A 22,073-nucleotide genomic window follows, 5' to 3' on the forward strand; every position below is an offset into this window, starting at 1 on the left:
GTTAAAGCCATTATAATGCATTTAAGAGATTAGTTTAACTTGTGTAAGGAATGATGCAGTAAAGACATTTACAAAACAAAATATACATGCGCCAATTTTCATGTACGTTTTTCTTGCGCCTGCGCTGTTTACGGAAAGATGGCTGTCGTTCGTCGGTGTCTTCTTACAAAATATTGATTTTCACATTTTCAGTTTTCAGTGCAAAGCATTGTTTTTATTACTAAATTTTATAGCTTAAAAGTGAGTTTAGTTATTGAATGTTTTTAATTTTTAATTTATTTAGTGCTAACTTGTGCATGTTTGCAAGAAGTCATCTTTCCTTCTTCTTGGTTGTCATGGTTTAGTGAAGCTATCCTTCCCTCTCTCTCGGCCCGACGACATTTTGATTGATGGCACTGTTGCCGCCGCGAATGGCTGTACTGCTGCTATACTCACAGAAGCAGTACAGTCAAACTCACAGGGGCTACATCATACAGACCTTCGTTAGACGGCTGCAATAGTATACTATAATAATACAGTGAAGATTGTAGACTACGTATGGCTATGCAAATATGTATAATAATTATTAATTAATTTAAGAATTATTTAGGATGAGATTAATAATTAATAAATAATAGGTCTAGCCTAATTAATAATAATATCTTTTTTTAACCTTAAATTTTAATAATAAGGTCCAGGATTAGCCTAGGCTTAGTTTATGTTATAGTTAAGACTAAGTTCAAATTAGTAGAAATATTATTATAATTGAGCTAGGTAGGCCTAGGCCTCTAATGCTATTATGTTGTATTACTATTATTTTATTTTAGCAGGTATGGCGACTGGGGGTATCCCCATGCAGCGGGGACAATCTTCAGAGCCAAGACTTCAAGGAGGACCAAGATCAAACCGCACTCGTACAGCAATGGATGTCAACTTCCGTTTAAATCATGTACCTAAATAAAGTTCATTGTCATTTTATTTAAATGTTGTTACATTTATAATTGTCCTGTAATTTATGTTCTTACCTTGACCCACGGGTCAAATGTGAGTGGTTTGAAGACATGTAAAGAAGGCATTTTATGTTGAGTTATAAATTACAGTAAATTACATAACAAAAAATGAATAAAAACACTAAATAAACTAAAGTAATTATAATGTTCATTTTAGGTGGACAGACCTAATTAATCAAGAATTCTGTTTTTTAGGGTCTGATGATTTGTGATTTTATTTTTTTTAGTGGCAACCAAGTTCAATGTTTGCTGATGGGCCATTCGATAAACCCAAGAAATCAAAGAACAAAGAAAAAGGCAAATCTGGTCAGCAACCAGGCCTTCAATCTCCCTCAACGAGTGATAACGATGCTAAACGACACACACCAGCCACGTTCCCACGTACAAAGTACACAACATCAGCTAAGGAACGAGCTGTGTTGGAGACTTTGCGGCAACAGCTTAGCTTTAGTGATATGGAGGAGGTTAGTTGATTAAAGATAAATTTTCTTGGAGTTGTGGCTTGGAGTGGAGTTGTTTCTTGGTGGTTATGATGCTTGGCTACCAATCCAAGGGTCTTGGGTTCAAGTCCTGTCATATGTTAGGAATTTTTCTAATGACAATTTACAACTCCCAAAGGCTTTGTTTATGTAGAGCATCTTGTATATGTTGTGAACAGGATTGCCACCTTTAAGAAGGTTAATGAATTAATTCGCTTATGGTTATCCTTGCCAATTTGCCTAAATATATAAAAACAAAAACAAAGTTTTTGTAAAAGTCATCTAATTGATCAACTGATAAATTTGATTAATTGATGCATGATTACTTGATTTTACAGATTCCAGATCATGATAGAAACGAACCAACTGCTATCAACAACGCTAGGCAGCAGCTAAGTGTGAGGATGACTGATGTGACACAACCTGACGAGATGTTGAATTCACCCAACACTCTTAGACATGACAGCTTGAAGTCTTCTGGTGCTGAAAGTAATGTGAATAATGATTTGGTAAGAAATATAAATGAAGATTCATTTATAAATCATAAAAAGAATTAGACAATTCATAATCTATGTGCTCTCCTCAAATTGCAAAATGATGTTTGTATTTGAAGAAGTACTGGTTGATTATTGGATGATATTTTACTAATGAGAACTTTTTAAAATGCGTATAAGTTTAACCAATTGAGTATAAAGAATTTATAATCTAAAAAATTTATAATCTAAAGCTTTGTCTACACAAACTTTATGTGAAATTTGATTTGCCTAAATGTGCCCAAATATGGTAGTGATATGACATCATCATGTCCATATATGGGGCACATCACATTTTGTCGTCACATAAAGTTTTTAGTTAAATTCCAATATACTTAAAAATACATTTTGTTTTTTCAGCAACCAGATAGAAATCAGATTGTTGGCAGGCTTATGCAAATAAGGGTAAGAACTTTATTTATTTAACCTAAGTAAGAACTTTTTGTTCTACCTTCCAAATATCCAAGTATTTTTGTGAGTTTCTTTGCACACTCTTTTATTCAGGATTACATGCGCCAGGCTACGTCTATGATGACAAACTTACAACGTGTCACTGACGGAGGCAAAGACGAGAACATAGATAAGCTGAAGCGCCTCCAAGACCACTTGAGTGACCAAGAGAAGGGATACATGGATCTTCTTCAACGAATGTTGGCGGAGGACTCGACCAACGAAGGCCGCAGTAGTAATAATTCTGGTGAATCGTTCGCGACTTCGGCCGCAGAAAGCATGTCTTTGAATATTGATGGCCAGTCTGATATCTCTGAAGCTACGACGGTAAGTACTACAGCACCTGTTGTTACCATAGCCTGTGTGTATACCAAACCCTGCTTTGTAACTTATTAAAAACAATGCGTTTTCCTTTGCTCATTAGCATAATACAATTAATAACTCCATTCAATGAATAGTTGATGATTTTGTGATTTAGATATTTTTGTACAATATTTTTTAGACCGTTAGAATCATGTAGTAAACAATTGTTGGTCTGACCTTTGAACTTTTTTAGCAATATGAAAGTCAAATAAAATTGTGCAAAGTGTTATGTTTTATTTATATTCTTAACAAGAAATTAAATATATTGACATTGGTTTGATCCGTAGAAGTAATTTGTATCAAGAAGTTGATTATGTTGTTTTAAGCTCTGTCTACACCATCAAACTTTATGTGACAATAACATTTGATGTGCCCATATATGGACATTATGATGTCATCACTTCCATGTTTGGGAATATCATTACTATATTTGGGCATATTAGACAGAGCTTTAAGTAGTAGTTTCAAAAGTTTTATTGCACATTCTCTTGTTTTTTTTTTTATTTATAAATGTGTGTTGTGCTTTGTGCTATATATTGTTGCCAAAGGAGGGGACATTTACAGCCCGCACAAGACCACAAATAGAAAGTACTCTGGGCAACGCTTCTTCTGATATCGAATACGAGTCAGAATCGGAGCAGAACTTGTCCGCTCGCTCCGACCGTAGTTCTCACAGCAGTTTTTCTGGTGCTTCAAATGCCGGTGACGGTAGCAACTTGTCAGATTCGTACATGAGTATGGATACGATGGAGTTACACCGGCAGTTCAGCGCAATGCTGAAAAGTTACGAAGATGTTCCCTCCGAGAAAAATGATTCCGCAAAGGTGCTTGATAAACACGGTGCTGTTAATGGTGACTCATCGAGGCATGCCGGATCTCAGACGGAAAGCGAGGGTGAATATTTCCTAGAAGATGTCATCAATGATGAGGTAGAGTGCTCCAGACAGAGTGGTTCTATCCAGGGGTTATATTTACTGATGACAATGTTTCCTTTATGATGTTTTGCACAATGATAGCCTAGCTCCATCATGCATGCGTCTTTTATCATCAGTTTCTTTTCAATCATTTAGTAATATTATATTAAATTGATCATGCTTTATGATTATTATTTAAAGTTTATTTTGAAACTGGTTAAGCCATGATTGTTGTACATTTGTGTTTGTTTCTAATTGTTAAATGTTTTTTTTCACCATAAAAAATATTTTTCTAAAATTCTTTTTATACCTTTAATTTAAGGCGAAATTGAAGTTAATAATTTGGTTGTACAGTACTTGCTTGTTGCTTGTTATTAACAACATTTCATTCTTTGTTTTATATGACATACTTTATCAATATCTTGGAAATTACTGTTATAGAAGTACCAATTGGTGTACAATACTTCATTTACATTTTTCTCTGAATTGAAAAATAAAAAAGTATGTAGGCTAGTCTTCATGCACTCCTTCTCTTCGTCCAGTTTTTTAATAAAGAAGTTGTACACCTCCACTCTGGCCAAAAGTTGTTTGTAACCAGCATGAACACTGTGTTCATGGAAGTACTTGTAATAGTATATGGTTTATTGCAAATCTATTGGCTTTAAAGGCCAGGTGCGGACAATTTCTACTGATCGTACATTTCAATAATTATCGATCTATAGTTTCCCCTAAGTTTCATAGTTTTTAGGAGTTTATTTGTGTAAATAAGCACTTTCTTATCAGTGGGGGGATACCGGTAGTTCAAATTACACAGGAAAATCCCTATTCTTTTGTACACAAATATTGTGAATAGAGTAACATTTAAAAAAAAAATATGAAAAACAAATGGTGTGCCTGAGCTTTTAAACATCTCCTTTACTTTATTGGATAAAGACCCTCGCCAGCAGTTTGTCCATAATAAATCCAAATTTACCTTGTTTTTCGCATATTGTTTACTAATAAATAATTTATCAACAAATATAGTTTCTTCTGAGCTAACATTTCATAATGCTTGCCGTGTCATACATTTAATATTAATATATTTACTAACATAATGTACACTGCATTTATGGTAACTACAGTAGCATGGCACGGAAAATATAATTACTCTTTATATCCAGATAAAAATCTAAGAATTAATGATTGTAACAGTATTTTAAGTATAAAGCCTTGTCTACACTATCAAACTTTATGTGACAACAAAATGTGATGTGCCTATGGACACGATGATGTCATCACTACCATATTTGAGCATATCGCTACCATATTTGGGCACATCACTTTTTTGTCAAACTAGTTTGATAGTGTAGACAGAGCTTAAGTTAAACCGCTATATATTTTGATGATACATTAATTGAAAGGAAATGTTTGAAGTGAATCTCACCCCTGGATGCCAACCTGTCAGTTTATTATTATTATTATCTTAATACCAGTTAATTCATGTTCACACTGCATGGATTGCTTAACCTAACAACTGTTTAATGCATGGGTAATTAATAGTTTGTAGACACAATAAGAAGAATTCAAATTTTTTTTTGAGAATTCTCATGGCATAAATATGTAGTTAAATTAATTAAAGTAATAATACATTTGATGATATAAAGAGGATGAGATTCCTTAAAATCATGCTTAATATTTTAGCATACGCATTTTTGTATTTGATCTGGCTTTTGATTCATCATACACCTCTTGCTATTTTATTAGTTAATTATAATTGCTAGTGAGATCATTTTATCAAAATATCCATTTAAAAAAATAATTAATTATTGTTAAATTAAAGTTTTGTTTAGAATTGTAGATTACTAATAAAATTAAGTAACATTTTTATACTATTTATGACATACAGTACAGTATTTTAGGATCTGCTGAGAGAATTCACATTTAGCAAGTTTGCTAGAAAGTGTCTTTATTGTACCATATTGTACAAATATATAACCTTTCTCTTGTATGCTCACTAAATCAAGCACAAAATTTCCCAAGAGATGCTGACACTGAGAAGGCATTTATTTGTCAAATGTCACAATGCATTTGAATACTGCTTTTTCTTAGATATGCCAAAATAATATATTCCGCTATTAAGTATCCTGTATGCATAATAAAGCAGGATGAATGATTTATTACATTATGATTGCATTGCTTATGCAGAGTTGTATTAAGCTCTGTCTACACTATCAAGCTGATGTGCCCATATATGGACATGATGATGTCATATCACTACCATATTTTGGTATATCACTACCATATTTGGGCACATCACACTTTTTTGTTGTCTACTTTGATAGTGTAGACAAAGCTTTATGGATTGATCGATATTAGTTGGAAGAGAATTGATATTAATTGATAATATTATTATTATTGATGTTATTTTCAGGGTCAAGGAAACATAGGTCAAATGGAAGAGCTAGCTAGTTTGAAGCAGCAACATGATCTTCTCAAAAAAATGCTACAGCAACAGGAAGAGGTAAGCTTTAAGCTCTGTCCACACTATCAAACTAGTTTGACAAAAAAAGTGTGATGTGCCCAAATATGGTAAGATATGACATCATTATGTTCATATTTGTCAGTATCTGTCTGTCCAAAGTCTTCTGATCTATCCATTATGTATTACTTTCCGTTTTATCAATAATTTTATTCTGCCTTCTAAATCTATAATTTTAAATCTTTATATGCCATTCTCTTGTTCTCTCCCACATTGTAAATATTGTATGTCTTCTTTCTATTTCTCTCCCCTATTGTAAACAATGTCTTTTTTTATGTAGTTGAGGGCGCTTCAAAGTCGTCAACAAACCTTGCTGAGATTCCAGGCCCAGATCGAGGGCAAGCTATTAAAGACTGAGCAAGAAAATCAAGACGATGATGATGGTAAATTCAGAAACACTCTTTTTTAGTGGGGAAAATACTTGCCACGGCCTATGCTATTTTGAGTTATCCCATTAAACAAAGTATATTAAAAAATTTAAAAATCGAATGAAAAATGTCATCCAATGTTGAATCGCCATTTCTAACTTCAGATTTGGTGTGGATTCTACCGTTTATAAAATATAAGAATTTTACGTTGGTTTGGTTGGTTAAGTTTTGCAATATTTTTTTTAATAAATATGTTTTGTTTTTGTAAAGTTTCAGAAACTACTACTGAAGCGACGGCCAGCGAGTTGGAAGAGACAGTTATTTCCAGCGCTGAATTGGCGCGAAGACGCAAGGAGGCTTTGAAAAGAATCTTTGGTGAGGAGAGTGAAAATGCTTCAGAAAATGAACAACAGGGTATGGCTTCCAAGATTTCAACCCAAGAGGTAACATATTTAGATACTTTTTATTTCCATTTCTTTGTTTATTAAAGTCAAAATAAGTGAAATAAAGTCTGTCTACACTATCAAACATTATGTGACAAAAAAAATGTGATGTGTACATATATGGACATAATGATGTCATATCACTACCATCTTTGGGCACACTTGTCAAATTAGTTAGTTAATGTTACATGATGGTGTTTTTTTGGTCAGAAAATGTTTTTATCTGGTTTTTTTTACACATGATTTTGTTGTTATATTATGGTTTGTTTCCACTTTATAGTCACAGCTGCTAGCTATGGCTTCTGAACATGAGCAGTTGCAAAATAAGCTGCAAGACTTGCAAGAGAAGAAAGATCAAATGGATGATTTACTGGTGCAGCTTAAGCGGCTCCGACCTCAAACACTTAACAATGGTAAATATGAAGACGTTGTTTAGAAGTGGAATACTCCCTGTTTAAAAAATCTTGTCAAATGTTGCGTAAATAGATAACTAGGAGTTTGTCAACAATGTTTTTATTCTGTGTTTTTATTTCAGATGGCGATACAATGAGTACAAGTTCTATGAATATTCTGGATGTTGTGTCACAAGCAACGTCAATAACAGAAGATGCGAGATCTGAAACCTCACAGCAAGCAGTCTCTGAAGACAAACTTAGGTTAGTTGGACACCATGCCAAGTGGACTGCAATGCAACCTACTGTTGAATAACGTTGATCATTTATTGAAAGCATAATATAGTAATACTATTTGATATAGATAAGAAATATTTTTATTCGTCCAATAAATTTGGAAATTTGCTCTCCTTTGGTATTGACACATTTGAACTCTAACTTTAATTTTACTATATTTATTTTGTTTTACTATGAATATAATTTGTTTTTTATAGGCGACTTGAAGAAATGCGTGAGAGACTGAACCAGTTACGTGAGTTGGTCCAGTACTACCAGGCTACGCAAGAAGATGAAGTAGCAGGGGCAAGAGATGCAGCTGCATCTATGCTTGAACAGGAGCCGTCTGCCTCCTCAGTCAACTTTGAAGACCAGAGGTTGATGTCTAACTTACGGTATGGTTATTTTAAGCTCTGTCTACACTAACAAAGTTTGATGTGCCCAAATATGGTAGTGATGTGCCCGAATATGGTAATGATATGACATCGTTTCCATATATGGTCACATCACATTTGTTTGAGTAGACAGAGCTTTATATGGTTTTAGTAGAAGTGAATTTGTGATTAGTAGTAAACAAATTAAATGGTAATGAAAGTAAAATGTGTATAATAATTTTTTTTTTTTTGTATCTTTTAGGAGGTTGCAACGTGGTGAGAATATTCTAGCTCATAATTCCAGTGAAATAAATGTTGTAAGTTTAAATTCAACAATTTTTATTCTACTGTCAACATTCCCAATAGTAGACACCCTTTTATCATTTTTATATTAAGCATCCAACAGTGAGTAACTCGCCAGTTACAGGATAAACTATTTTATAATTTATCGTTATAAACTAAGTCTCGTTTGAGGCTTAGGGAGTGGAGTTGAAAGAGTCGTGAGTTACAACCCTGGCACTAGGTCAGGATTGAACCCTGTACCTTGGGATTGGAAGACAAGCACATTAACCACCACTATGATTTATTTTATTGTATATCAATGTATTTAATTACAACTTTATTACCTAATTTGAATAATACAGGAGGATGAGGAGGAGGATAATAATGAAGATCAGGATGAAGTGAGTGAGAGTGGAAATACTGAGACTTCAGAGAACAATGAGACTGTGGGTGAGACTACAACGGAGGATGAGACAGAGAGTAACCAGAGCTCTATCATGGCAAGATGGGGTGATGACCCTGAAATAAGGGAAAAAGTCAGGTAAGGTTCAATGAAGATATTTAAAAAATAATAATATATATTTTGAAATCAAAAAGCAAATTACTTAAAAAATGCTATACTATACTAAATCAAAATAATAAAGTGAAAAGTCAGAAGGAAATTGTGGAGCTTTTAGGTAAAACTAACCCTTCCTCAATGGAAGTCAATATAAATAATATACATTATATTTGCCATTGTTCACTGTGTATACTAGCATATACTGTATTCACGATTTTGTTCATTTTGATGTTGCATATCTTGTTTTTGTCACTGTAGAAAACTTCAAACTGCTAAAGCTAAACTGCGTCAACTACAAGACCTTGTAGCAATGGTGCAGCACGCACCTGAGTTTGCTGGTGCTCTACCAGATGACCTTGCTGAGCTATCCATGAGTATCAACGACGACGCAATGTCCGACCAACAAAGTAGTGTAGCTGGTGGTTCAGAAGGCTTGCGTGCATTCACTGAGCAAACAAGGTATTGGCATGTGTTAAGCTATATCTACACTATCAAACTTTATGTGAATGTGATGTGCCCATATATGGACATGATGATGTCATATCACTATCGTTTTTAAGCATAGCACTACCATATTTGGGCACATCACACTTTTTTGTCAAACTAGTTTGATAGTGTAGACAGAACTCTATGGATAAAAATGTATAAAGAACATTGTTATTACCAGTTAGCATATAGGCATAATTATTTATTCCCCTTTCACACCGCCAACAAAACTCTGGAATATGGTGTGTTATCCGATGTATGTAAACTTCTGTGTTTTGCTAAGCAATGTTGTAATTTGTGTTGTTACTATTCAGGGAAGCATATTACGAAGTAAAAATGAAACAGCAAAAGAAAGAGTTGGAGAATCTGATGCAGGAAAGACAGCGTTTACTACAAGTCCAGAACCAGTTGAAAGATCTTAATGATAAGCCTGCACCAAAAACAGTAAGTCTCCTACAACCAAATCTAGTTTTTATTAAAGACATTTCTTCTATAATACTTGATATGTATGAATAGTTTTTAGGTTAATTTTTTTTACTCTCTTTTTTTCTCCCACATTTATTATTTACAAAAAAAAGTGTTTATAAAATCACAATTTGTGAAGTTTATGCATACACACATTTTGATGCTGATGTTTTTATGTTTTAGAAACCAATTCCTGTTAAAAAGACAACTGCTGTACAGGCAGGCAATCCTCTTCTTCAAGCTGCTAGACTAATGGAAGAAAACAGTAAGTTTATTTTAGAATATTCGCTGTGTGGATAAGAATAGTAGAGATTTGTTGGTACACACTAATTACCATTTTACAAGAAGTATTTCAGTATGGGTGCTTTTCGGAATGAAGCTCTCTGAAAAATCTAAAATAATGTTTTGGTAGGAATAGCATTACATTTATATTAACTAATGGATTCTTTATTGGTTATTTATTTTATTTTTTTCTTAGGATTGGCAACTCCGACAAGAGATGAAATTTATGCTGAGATGAGGAGACACAAGATCTTACAAGAAGAACTGCGGCAGAAGAGGCAGGAGTTAGAAGAGCTACTGACATCCTCAAGATCAGCCAGGGTGTGTAAAAGATCTCTTAACCAGACTTCTGAACTGCAGAATTTTGTATCTGGTATTTTCTGGACACAAGCATTTCTCTTCTATCCAAAAGGTTGAACGTTTAATTTATTTTAACAATTTTTTTTATTTTAGATAAACACAGATGATATTAGAAGAGCAACATATTCCATGCAGAGTGAGAATGACAATGATTTATTTAGGTAGGTTTTAATTATTATTATAATAGTATATAGTACTATATATAGAAGTATATAGTAAATAATAAATCTGATAAACTGGTCTACTGAAACAGTGATATTTCACTACCTATCCTATAAGTGCTTACCTTATGCGAGTGAGTGAGTGCCGAGTGGTTAAGATAGTGGAACCGTAAATGACGTAGCTATGACATTGGCAATTTCAAAGCTCACTTGCTCCATGGTTCTGGTGGTAGAACGAATCTTCTAAGATATGAACTATAAACCGTAGGTCCAGTGTACACATGTAGCTCATGTGCACTTCAAAGAACCTAGTACATCTTTCGAGACGAGTATGTGGTTACCCTGGTGTACTAGTTCACACAACCACTGTCACTCACAGCCACTGATCATAACTGGGCCCTTTGGGAGACCGGTCTATGACTGAAAAGGTCACCGAGTATAATTAAATAATAATAAATTACATTAAGTGATATAAGCAGGCAAAGAGTATTACTTGTATAGGACATATGAACATATCATCAGGATGAGTGACAACCGTATGATCGTTCTCATCACATTCACTAGGATACTTTTTAAATGGTGTAAAAACAAACTAATTATCTCTTTGGTTGATCTTAGTAGAGTGAGTATGCGTAGTGCAGATATCACAGCTGCTGCTACTTGGGGCAGCTCTACTCAAGACAGTTCCTTACAGGATGGTAATGCAGAAGATGAGGACTATCCAAGTGATGGAATCGTTCAAGTGGAAGAAGAGGAGGAGGAGGTTGGTTGGCAACATTATCTTATTTATTTTCTTGTAGAAATAGTAATTTATTTGATTGAAATAAATTGAAGAAACAACAAGCTTGATGTAAGCTCTGTCTACACTATCACAATAGTTTGACAAAAAAAAGTGATGTGCTGAAATATAGTAGTGATATGCTCAAATATGGTAGTGATATGACATCATCATGTCTATTATTATAGGCACATCACATTTTGATGTCACATAAAGTTTGATAGTGTAGACAGAGCTTAAGTCAAGCTAAAGTAACATTTTGGCATGCTATGTTTCAATTGGTAATTTTTCTGTTCTGTATTTAGGTCAAGAGCGAAGCGAGGTCGTCAGACACATACACGGTAGAGGCACAGTATCGTCACAGACAAAGACACCTGCCTGGATATGAGGAAGCGTTTCAACAGCCACGATGGGCCTTTCCACGCGATAGTAAGAAATTCATAATTTTAATAATTTTTTTTTAATCATAACAAGTGGTGTCTACTCTTTAAGTCTAAATCTCTGTCTATAGTAACAAACTAGTTTGACAAAAAAAGTGTGATTTTGTTGTCGCATAAAGTGTAGACAGAGCTTTATCGAGGAGATTCATCATTATTTGATTAATGAAATAAAAAGCAGCCAATGTTATATACTCCTATATACTTTTTTCTTATAAATATAAATTTATATTGTTTCCAGGTGATTCTGAGGCAGCTCGCCACGGCATCCGCTACCCTCAAAGTCCAGCCTACCGCGGTAACAGAAGACCAAGTTACCGAGGGCTTACACAGAGTGCACGCAAAAGACAAGAGGTAGTATAGAATATACAAAATATTATATTATTTTTTTACCTATTTTGTTAAAAACCCATGATCTGTCTTTGATAGTTTGTAGACAGAGCTTAAAGATATGAAATCACATAAAATTTGATAGTGTAGACAGAACTTAAGAGCTTTGTAATATATAATACTATATAAATGTGACATTAACATTGTTTTTGTTGCATTTAGAACATACGCTCTGCTGAAGATCTCATGACGGACGAACGAGCCAGTGCCGCAGAGGATCTAGAGTACTTGAGCTGGAAAGCGCAAAACCTGGAACGACAGCTGTCTTCAAGTGTGAACATGTGCCAAGACTTGATGCGAGATCAGCACAACATGAGTAACCTTTTACAAACATCAATGTCAGGTAATGTTACTTTTCACGTGTTAATGTTTTTGTTTTTATGCTGAGGATTGTCAATTGTCCAATAAATAATAAGACAGAGGGCCCTGAATATCAACTGGCATTATTTTGTCTAGCTGGAAGGGTTACCCTCTATAAATAAAGTTGAAATAAAATAAAAATAAACAAATTATTAGATAGATTATGCACATTATAAAGCTTTTTAGGAGTGTAGTTGCAATAAGTTGGTAGTACAAGGCATATATTCTATGTTCTGACTTTTCCATTTGAAAACAATTTTCATTTTATCCTGTATTCTTCTTCAGGAAACTGGACGTATCCGTCTCAAAGTCCGATGCAAAGAAACCCATACATGAACTCGCCATCGAACCCAATGAATGACATGCGGTCTAATTACAACCTGCGCTTACAACACCAGCAACTAATGCTGAACTTGAATCAGACATACAGCCAGCTGTACAACCTGCAGCAGGATATCCATAACTTTGAGGACCTAGCCCAGCAACAGCAAGATAATGAAAGCATTGCAGAGGGAACCTACCATGGTAGTGGTAACTACCCATATGGGGCTCAAGGTCCAATGTTTGGTAGCCTAGGATCTATGCAATCACATTATATGCAGCCTCCATATCAAGGCATGTCGTATCCACCTTATGGTGTGAACAGCTACCCATCAGGTATGGTAATATTTATATAATATTTATTTTAATAATAAATGTTAATCTTGTATAGCACTTAATACTCAAAGGTTTTAAGCGCTTGACATTATTACCATGGTCATTGAATCAAATACGTATGAACAACTCGTATACACCTGGACGTAGAGGCAACAACTTAATAAAGTTTTTCTGAATTTTCTAACTTTAGAGTGATAATGTTTTTAAAAACAATCAATAGTTTGAAGGTTTGCATGGTGAAATCAAATGTTGATATAAAGTTTGCGGTACACCACATATATTTAGTTCTGAAAAGAATTTTTAAGTTTCTTGACGTTTCGATAAATATACTTTGATCGTCCTCAGGAGTAAGAATGCAGAAAGTCCAGTTTCTTTTTTTCAGAACTAAATATATGTGGTGTACCGCAAACTTTATATCAACAATCAATTCCCTAAATATACATTTTTCACTTACTTTTTTAAACAGGATATGGGTTGAATACAACCTACCCTATTGCACCACCATACGGAAATATTGCATTCAACCCATACGAAAGTAACGCAAGATATGAACCAATGAGCAGCACTGCAAGCCAACAAGCACATGAATCTCGACCACGATTTCACCCTGTACTCAACCCCCAAGAGCACGACAAGGTTCCTCCTAACTCTGAACTAGAAGACGAACTACTTGGCCCGAGCATCAGTAATCGAGGGCCTAGCTTTAATTTGAAGATTCAGCCATCTACGAAGCCTAAAAAGAATATGCTATTCACAGATGACGATGATCTGATGGCAACACCACTTGCAACCTCTAACAAAAGACCAGTATCTACGGAGGTTCCTCCTCTTAACATTGATAGTCTGTTACGAAAAATGTACGTTACTTAATATTGTACTATACTATAATACTTTTTTGTTTTAAATTTTGTAATGAATTTTAACATTTTCTAATTGTACATGTATGCATTTTAAACTTTTTTTAATCTGTTAGAGAATTTTAACTTTTATGAATCCTCTTGTATCTTTATGTTTGAATGTTGTCTGTATATTTCTGTATTGTTTTTAAAAGGGCCTCCAGTCAGCTGTACTGCTGTAGTACAGCTGTTAGAGACACCCTTGTAAAACAAAGTAGAATAAATAAATAAATTGTGATATCATTTGTTATTTGACCCATAATGTAAAATAAATTTGGCCATTGTTTTGAATTTTTGACAATTTTTTTTATAGGGATAGGCAACGGAAACCAGCGTCTGATACCATGACCAGCACTTCAAGTAAAGGTTTGTTATTTAACTTTTTTTCAAACTTTATGTGACAAAAAAATGTGATGTGTCTAATATGGACATGATGATATGATGATGATACACTTTTTTTGTCAAACTGGTTTGATAGTGTAGACAGAGCTTAAGAGAGATAAAGATTTAAGAATAACATTAGTATACTTAACACTTATCTTGATTATAAATTGATTTTCATTTTGTTGTAGGTGCATCAAAGCAAACCAGTGGGGGGATAATGGCAAAGGCTCGTGAGATGGCCAATACAGATCAATCAAGGAAACGGTCAACAGGACCTAGGCCTGGACTAAGTAGCTCACTAAGCGGCACCGCATTCTTTGATGCAGCTAGCGTCGCCAGCACTGTGTCTGCTTCTAGCATGCCTGGTGAACTTGTGAATGGAGAGTTCTTCATGCCTGCTGAGAGACGAAGAAGAGAGGTTAAAACACAGAGTGAACTGTAAGTTGAAATTGAGAAAAACTGCAAACTGGCCTCTCAAAACTTTGTTTTGTTCTTTTAATATTTTTTTATTTTATGTCTTTAGGCACATGTGGTCAAGGATTAGTAATAGTAAATTAATCACTGTCCTATCAGATAGGTGGTAATCCCCCTGATACAGGAGCTATTTTGTAAACCAGGTTCTTTAAAGTGCACACGGGCTATAACTGTGCACTGGACCTTGACCGCTCGGCCATTTGATTAAATGTGAATTACCTTTTTTTAATGATCTTGTCACTTCAGAGAATCAGAAGCTGGCAGTGAGTTCTCATTGTTTGAAGCACTTCGAGAGACCATATACTCTGAGGTTGCCACTTTGATCTCTCAAAACGAATCTCGTCCACATTACCTCATCGAACTCTTCCGTGAGCTGCAGATGCTAAATAGCGATTACCTACGACAGAGGTCATTGTATGCTTTGCAAGACTTGGTGTCAAAGTACCTGACTGATGAAGCCATTGGTGCTCCTTCTATGAATGCTGCCACCGCCGCAATGAGTCGTGTACCTCCGTGGCAAGTTCCAACAGCTTCTGAGCACACCCCAAGTGAAAGTCTCTTGACATCTGAAGATGATGAAATGAAGGTACGGTACTGGTTTAAAACATTAGGAGCAACTGACTGATTTGGGAAAATTATTTTTTGAAGCTGGGTTCAATATGTATAGAAGACATTTGTATTATCTTGAGTAGAAATTGAAGAAATTACCATGTTTTTCTGTTAAACTCTGTCTACACTATCAAACTTTACGTGACAAAAAATGTAAAAAAAACAAATTATCGACACGATGACATCATATCACTACAGTACCGTATTTGGGCAAATCACACCTTTTTTTGGTCAAATGTTTTGTTTGATAGTATAGAAAGAGTTTTAGAATGTATTTTTAAGGTCGACGGTTGATTGCATTTAATTGTAAATCAATATGATCATCAATTTGGTTTATTTATCATTTTGATTTGTCAAACTTTTGGATGAGTAAAATAATTTTCTTTAGGCCTTTGTTTGAGGGTAATTTTACCCAATTTTGACCTTTAATCTCTTTCTTTCAGGCAAGAATTTATTCAGAACGTCATTCAAGGAAAGACGGCAGTTCAATAAAATCTAAAGAGTATGATTACATGGAACATGTAGACTCTGCCAGCAGTATGTCTACTCCTAATTCAACGCATGATTTTGGCTTTGCTAATGATGATCTTGGCGATACTGTCATTCACTTGGATAAAGCTTTGCGTGTACGTATATTGCCTATTTCAGTTTGCTGTTATAAATGTATATACATAATCCCTTGTCATTGTATTATATGTTTTATATGTCTTCTGGAAAATAAATGAATTGAATTGAAACCCTACATTTAGCAGAGTTGATGTCCTAATTAGTTATACTGTACTTATCATTCTTCTGCTTTAAGAAATCCGTAGTTAGATATTTTTAATAATAATTTTGGTACATTTTGTAGTATTAAAAGTAGCTTATTTAGTCGAATATTTATGTATTTTATCACTGTAAATGGTGAACCTTGAATTCACTGTTGGTTGAGAAAAAAATTAAATACAATAAATAATAACAAACATATTTTTGACTTTTTAAAACTATTATATATAATATAGAAAAGGAGTTAAATAAAGTATTTTTTACTTTGTTTTAATTCTATTCAGAGAATGCGTGAATATGAACGAATGAAGGCTGAACAGGAGGCCGCTTCTGCCGCAAGCAGCAATATGACCTCTGACCTAACAAAGAACGAGCAACCTCAAACCAGCACAGATGTGACAAGTAACAGCTCTGCCCAGGATGTTGGCAGTGAAAGCTCTTTTTGTAGCCTTCCGGTATGTATTGAATAAAAAAATGTTAAATTTTTATTTTTATATTTCATACGCATCCAGCAGCCAGCACAAACTCGCCAATTACAGGATGGATAAACTATTTTATAATTTATTGTGCTTATAAATCAAATTGAGGCTTAGGGAGTGGAGTTACAACCCTGGCACTAGGTCAGGATTGAACCCCGAACCTTGGGATTGGAAGGCAAGCATGTTAACCACCAAGCTACAGCTCCACTACGAATTAACAATTGCATTTATTTTAGGATTCTTAATATTTTTCAGTACCCAAGAATCGACACAAGACAACTGGATCACCAGATCAAGAGTATTATGCAAGAGGTCATCCCATGCCTGAAGGAGCACATTGATGAGGTGTGTTCTTCTGAGTTACTGGCGTATTTACGACGTCTTGTCTTGACACTAACCCGGCAGCGTGATGATAGTCAAGAGTTTGTTCGTTTCTTTAACAAGCAACTTGGCTCCATTCTCCAGGATTCACTGTCTAAGTTTGCTGGAAGAAAGTAAGTACTACAGAAGATTCACTATGAATAATTTCAGATGAAATAGTGTAACTGCCAATTTACACAGACGAGCAGTAACTGTAAGCGGAAAACCGTGTAGCTTGTCCCACAAAATTCTGTATCTATCCTGAGTGAAAACCGCCCGTCTATTCTGTGTTGTGTGTATACGGTCATAACGAATAAAATGGATTCTATTTTTTTATTAACGTTGCCGCTCGTCTGTGTAAATTGGCCTTGACCCCAAATATAGAGAACATATTTTGAGGATATTTATGTGGCACTCTCTACCAATAAGATCTCGCAGTATCTCTGTTGATTCATTTAATGAAAGATAATGCTTAATATTTACTTTTCTTCTAAAGAATGAGAGAATGCGGCGAAGACCTTCTTGTGGATATATCAGAAATACTATTCAACGAACTAGCCTTCTTCCGTCTTATGCAAGACTTGGACACAAGCGGCAGTAACCTTCGCATGAACGCTGTAGAAGTAAGTGGAGCCGAGGAGGTGAGCGGTGCCGAGGAAGTCAGCGGAGTTGAAGAAGCTAGTGAGGCTGAGGAAGTGAGCGTAGCTGATGAAGTAAGCGAAACAGGAACTGACACGGGAGTGGACGAGGAAGGTGACAGCTCCTCTGAGGAGTCCTCTGATGAAGAAGACACAGAAGCAGGGGAAGAAGATGTGGGAGGTGGTATCACAAAAGAGGCATTGGAGACTGCAATGGCATCAGCTTCAAAGATAGAAGAGGAAGAACTTGGAAAGGTAGTAAAATCGTCTTTCATGAAGGTGTTTCTAAAGCTCTGTCTCCACTATCAAACTTGATATGACAAATAAATGTGATATGCCCATATATGGACATGATGGTGTCATATCACTGCCATATATGGGCACATCACACCTTTTTTGTAAAACTGGTTTGACAGAGCTTAAACCTCAAAACTAGTTTGAAAAAATAAGTGTGAGGTGTGTTTTTTTGTTACATAAAGTTTGATAGTGTAGACAGAGCTTTAACGGCTTTGAAAGTTCTAGTTTTTAAAATAAAATTTCTTCTTTTTCAGGCAAGAGACGACGCAATGGCCGCTGACCTCGGCATCAGTGATAAAGACGAGTGAGTATCTTGCTATATTATAGTTATATATTACATTTCCAAAAAAAGGTATCTTGTCATTCTGTTCTATGCTAGTGTTGTTAAATAATTAACCTTTATTTTCAGGGATAGTGAAGAGCCGTACCTTAAAGAGAGAGTAAAGATAGAGTTGTCGATGAGTGAAAGCAAAGCGGTTGCATAGTAAGTTTATTTAATTTTATTTTCTTTATCAATGGGGAAATCCATAATAATATTGCCAAAAATACATTGAATGCCAACCAAATTATGCTATGTATTATAGTTATATATATTTTAATCATCCAGTAGTCATGATACTTTGTTGTGAGCACATTTTGAAGTTAATGATGTTAATTTTAATTTAACAGTGTCATTTTTAATTAGATGGTTTTCTTTTATTACGTGACAGCTTTGGTAGTGGAGAAGAGGATGATAATGATGTTGACTCTGTGAGTTTAAAGGCTGAAGAAACAATAACAAGTATCGGCACATATCATGACACGGAGGATGAACAGCAACAGGTATCAATTATATTGAATAATTTATTGATTATTGGTTTTCATTTCAAACATTTCAAATTAATAGAATCCTCAGACAATGTAATAATCACTACTCCTGACCTGATCATTTATGTAAAGTTTTTTCCAACACTTTCAGACTGGAAATGAGGCTGTTGCAGCAGCCAATGTCATTGATGTTAAGGAACTGCCGTCAGAAGTTAAGGAACCATCATCAGAAATTAAAGAATTTCCATTAGATGTTAAGGAACCTCCATCAGATGCTAAGGAACCTCCATCAGAGGAAGAGGCTGAAGAACAACCAAAAGAGACTGGTCAAGACACAGTTACTGAATCTAGTCTGCCCAATGGAGACATCAATCAGGAAATTGGCATTGAAGACTTGCCTCCTAAACTGACGAGTCTTTCACAGGTGAGCTAGACAACACTTCTCCTTATTTGCATCCTTTCAGCAGATTTCCTCCGCATTACCTTTTCTCTACCTATAACATTTTCCATCCCAGTGGAATGTTCCATGACCACATTCTAGATATCCTTTCTCGCATACTTTCAAAGTTCTGTCTACATTATCAAACTAGTTTGACAAAAAAAGTGTGATGTGCCCAAATATGGTAGTGATGTGCCCAAATATGGTAGTTTGATAGTGTAGACAGAGCTTTATGTAAGTTGATTTATAATTGATTCAACATTATTCTTATCAGGATGAACTAGAGACAAAGATGTCACAAGAACAGACAAACAACAATTCCAGTCAGGCTATCATACAGAATATGGTAGGAATAACCACTGAACTTGTAGGGGATGCAGACGCCATACCGGAGCCAGCATCAGCTCCCATTCCCAATGGAATGGTTCATGCCGGAGGTGACATCAAGTCCGAATAAAGGATCATTATAGAGCAGTCTTGAAATATTAAGGGACACATTGTGTTACATTTATTTGAGTAGAAAACTTTTATTTTATTCAAATAAGTAAGGTATACTTTAATTTCTTTAAATTATGCATACACAGATATAGCCAGGGATTTTATAGTAAAGTAAATTCTCTGATTGGGAAAATCCCATCACTATCAGTCATTGCACTTGCGTTATACAATGATTGGGGAAATCCCATCTGGCACACTTGTATTGTACAGTTATTTGGGAAAATCCCATCACTAGCAGTCATTGCACTTGTATTATACAATGATTGGGAAAATTCCATGTGGCAGTACTTGTATTGTACAGTTATTTGGGGAAATCCCATCACTGGCAGTCATTGTATTAACAGTACAGTGATTTGTGCCTTACAAATGTAAATATAAATCTATATATGTAAATGTTTTGTAGAACATTCCATGAAAGCTGTTATTATTCGTCCATGATTTAAGAATTGATTCTTACCAAAAATATTGATCATTTTTATAGAATAATCTATCAATTAATGCAATTTTACTGTATAATCGTAGCATATATAATACACTCCAGAGTTTTCGTGTTATAAGGGCCAAAATTCAAAGTAATTTGTATAATTTGCTATGTTGTAGATTGAATTTAATGTGTAAATGTTCCGCTATTCAACTTATAGATGCCTTGAATGGATAAATATAGAATTATTGATTCTGCTTTTATGGATTTTATTGTGAAACAGAGCCTTTTCACTGTTGCTGATTTTCTTAGAAGTTCAATTGAATTTATTCCAGATTTTACAATACACAAACAATAACACATTCATCACACATGCTAGACCCAGGAGACTCCAACAGCGAACTCTATTACTTTCGACAGGACGTCCCATCCAGTTAATCTTCAAATACATCATATTTTCATGGTGTATATGATAATAATAAATGGTTACTGCCACATCCTAGAACAATTCCACGTCTTAAACTATCATAAAGTATATTTCCATACATTATTTAATTAATAATTTATATTCGTATTAATATGGCCTTACACTTGTGTTGCTTGTGTTATTGGCATTGACGTTTTTCGTACTCAATAAATACTGTATCTATTTTCTTTTGTATAATTTCGCGGTTGTAAAGTTTTTGATACAGTATTATTTAATAACTGAAAGGTTTATTTATCTGAACATGTGTACAAAGCTGACAACTGAGAATCAAATATCAGTTTGACAAATCCACAGTTGTTTTATATTCTTATATTGAAGATGCTAATGTGTTTAATGGTATAACTAATTATTATATTCACAAATTAATCTTATATTATACATATTCACAATTTTGATACTTATTTGGTACAAAAAACTGTAAAAAGAAATTAGAACCCAATAATCATATTGTGTATATATCTTTAGAAATGTTGATTTTGAATGGTGGATGGTTATGCAGTGTTATAGAAATATTAGATTTTACATTGTTGACTGTAAAGTGTTTGTTAAACGATACATTCCATAGGTTTAAGATTACAGCATATATGCATTTCTGTCTTAGCAATTTTCCTCTTTTTTTTTTTCAGAATAGGAATTTAAGAATTTCTTAAATTTTCTGAAAAGAAATATAATAATGAATGTATTAATTGTTTTTCATTTCCGTGTCTCCATATACAGTAAGAAGTAATTAGCTTTGTGTTATATTATTCGTTGCTTTTGTATACATTATTACAGTCCAAAGGTTTTAGACTGTATGTATTACAGCCCAAAGGTGTCCCTGTTTTTTAGGTTAGACTGTATGTATTACAGCCCAAAGGTGTCCCTGTTTTTTAAGTTAGACTTTATGTATTACAGCCCAAAGGTGTCCCAAGTTTTTCAGGTTAGACTATGTATTACAGCCCAAAGGTGTCCCAAGTTTTTCAGGTTAGACTATGTATTACAGCCCAAAGGTGTCACCTGTTTTTTCAAGTTAAAGTAATTGGTTGCTAAAAGAGGCATCAAATAAAAACGCCACCAATAACATGTGACAGCACATGCTTCAATTTCAATAAGGTATTCTGTATTAACTTTTCTGCTTTAAAATGTACATTTATGTTGGAATTAAAGTGTTCTATCTGAAAAGGAACAATTGTATTTATTTTTGTTAAGTTGAAATTAGTAAAT

The 22,073-nt window shown here is 34.4% G+C and overlaps 1 protein-coding gene across 6 annotated transcripts; it reads left to right on the plus strand.

The window, feature by feature from the left end:
* Positions 1 to 144: 144 nt before the first annotated feature.
* LOC144843531 (pericentriolar material 1 protein-like) lies at positions 145 to 22,038 on the plus strand. Of its 6 annotated transcripts, XR_013612263.1 has the most exons (39): positions 151 to 240; positions 807 to 928; positions 1,217 to 1,453; positions 1,807 to 1,977; positions 2,362 to 2,406; positions 2,506 to 2,778; positions 3,363 to 3,743; positions 6,139 to 6,228; positions 6,527 to 6,629; positions 6,885 to 7,057; positions 7,338 to 7,470; positions 7,593 to 7,713; positions 7,944 to 8,120; positions 8,362 to 8,416; positions 8,744 to 8,922; positions 9,199 to 9,399; positions 9,741 to 9,870; positions 10,075 to 10,156; positions 10,370 to 10,494; positions 10,627 to 10,694; positions 11,313 to 11,457; positions 11,778 to 11,901; positions 12,151 to 12,263; positions 12,462 to 12,642; positions 12,945 to 13,316; positions 13,783 to 14,173; positions 14,526 to 14,578; positions 14,785 to 15,034; positions 15,317 to 15,656; positions 16,123 to 16,305; positions 16,729 to 16,899; positions 17,179 to 17,417; positions 17,780 to 18,176; positions 18,473 to 18,522; positions 18,628 to 18,702; positions 18,929 to 19,040; positions 19,177 to 19,449; positions 19,739 to 21,771; positions 21,860 to 22,038. XR_013612263.1 is itself a non-coding variant. In XM_078700331.1 (38 exons), exons 2-38 carry the CDS (start codon positions 812 to 814, stop codon positions 19,919 to 19,921), a joined length of 6,513 nt encoding a protein of 2,170 aa, XP_078556457.1. In that variant the 5' UTR covers positions 145 to 240; positions 810 to 811; the 3' UTR covers positions 19,922 to 21,853. The 6 variants fall into 6 exon arrangements, 5 of the variants coding, with proteins under 5 accessions (XP_078556457.1, XP_078556456.1, XP_078556459.1 ...); XM_078700331.1 differs by lacking the exon at positions 21,860 to 22,038 and having other exon boundaries at positions 145 to 240; positions 810 to 928; positions 19,739 to 21,853; XM_078700330.1 differs by lacking the exon at positions 21,860 to 22,038 and having other exon boundaries at positions 19,739 to 21,853.
* The last annotated feature ends 35 nt before the right edge of the window (positions 22,039 to 22,073 follow it).

This window comes from Antedon bifida, chromosome 5 (genome assembly GCF_963402885.1).
Source record: "Antedon bifida chromosome 5, ecAntBifi1.1, whole genome shotgun sequence".
Lineage (NCBI taxonomy): Eukaryota > Metazoa > Echinodermata > Crinoidea > Comatulida > Antedonidae > Antedon > Antedon bifida.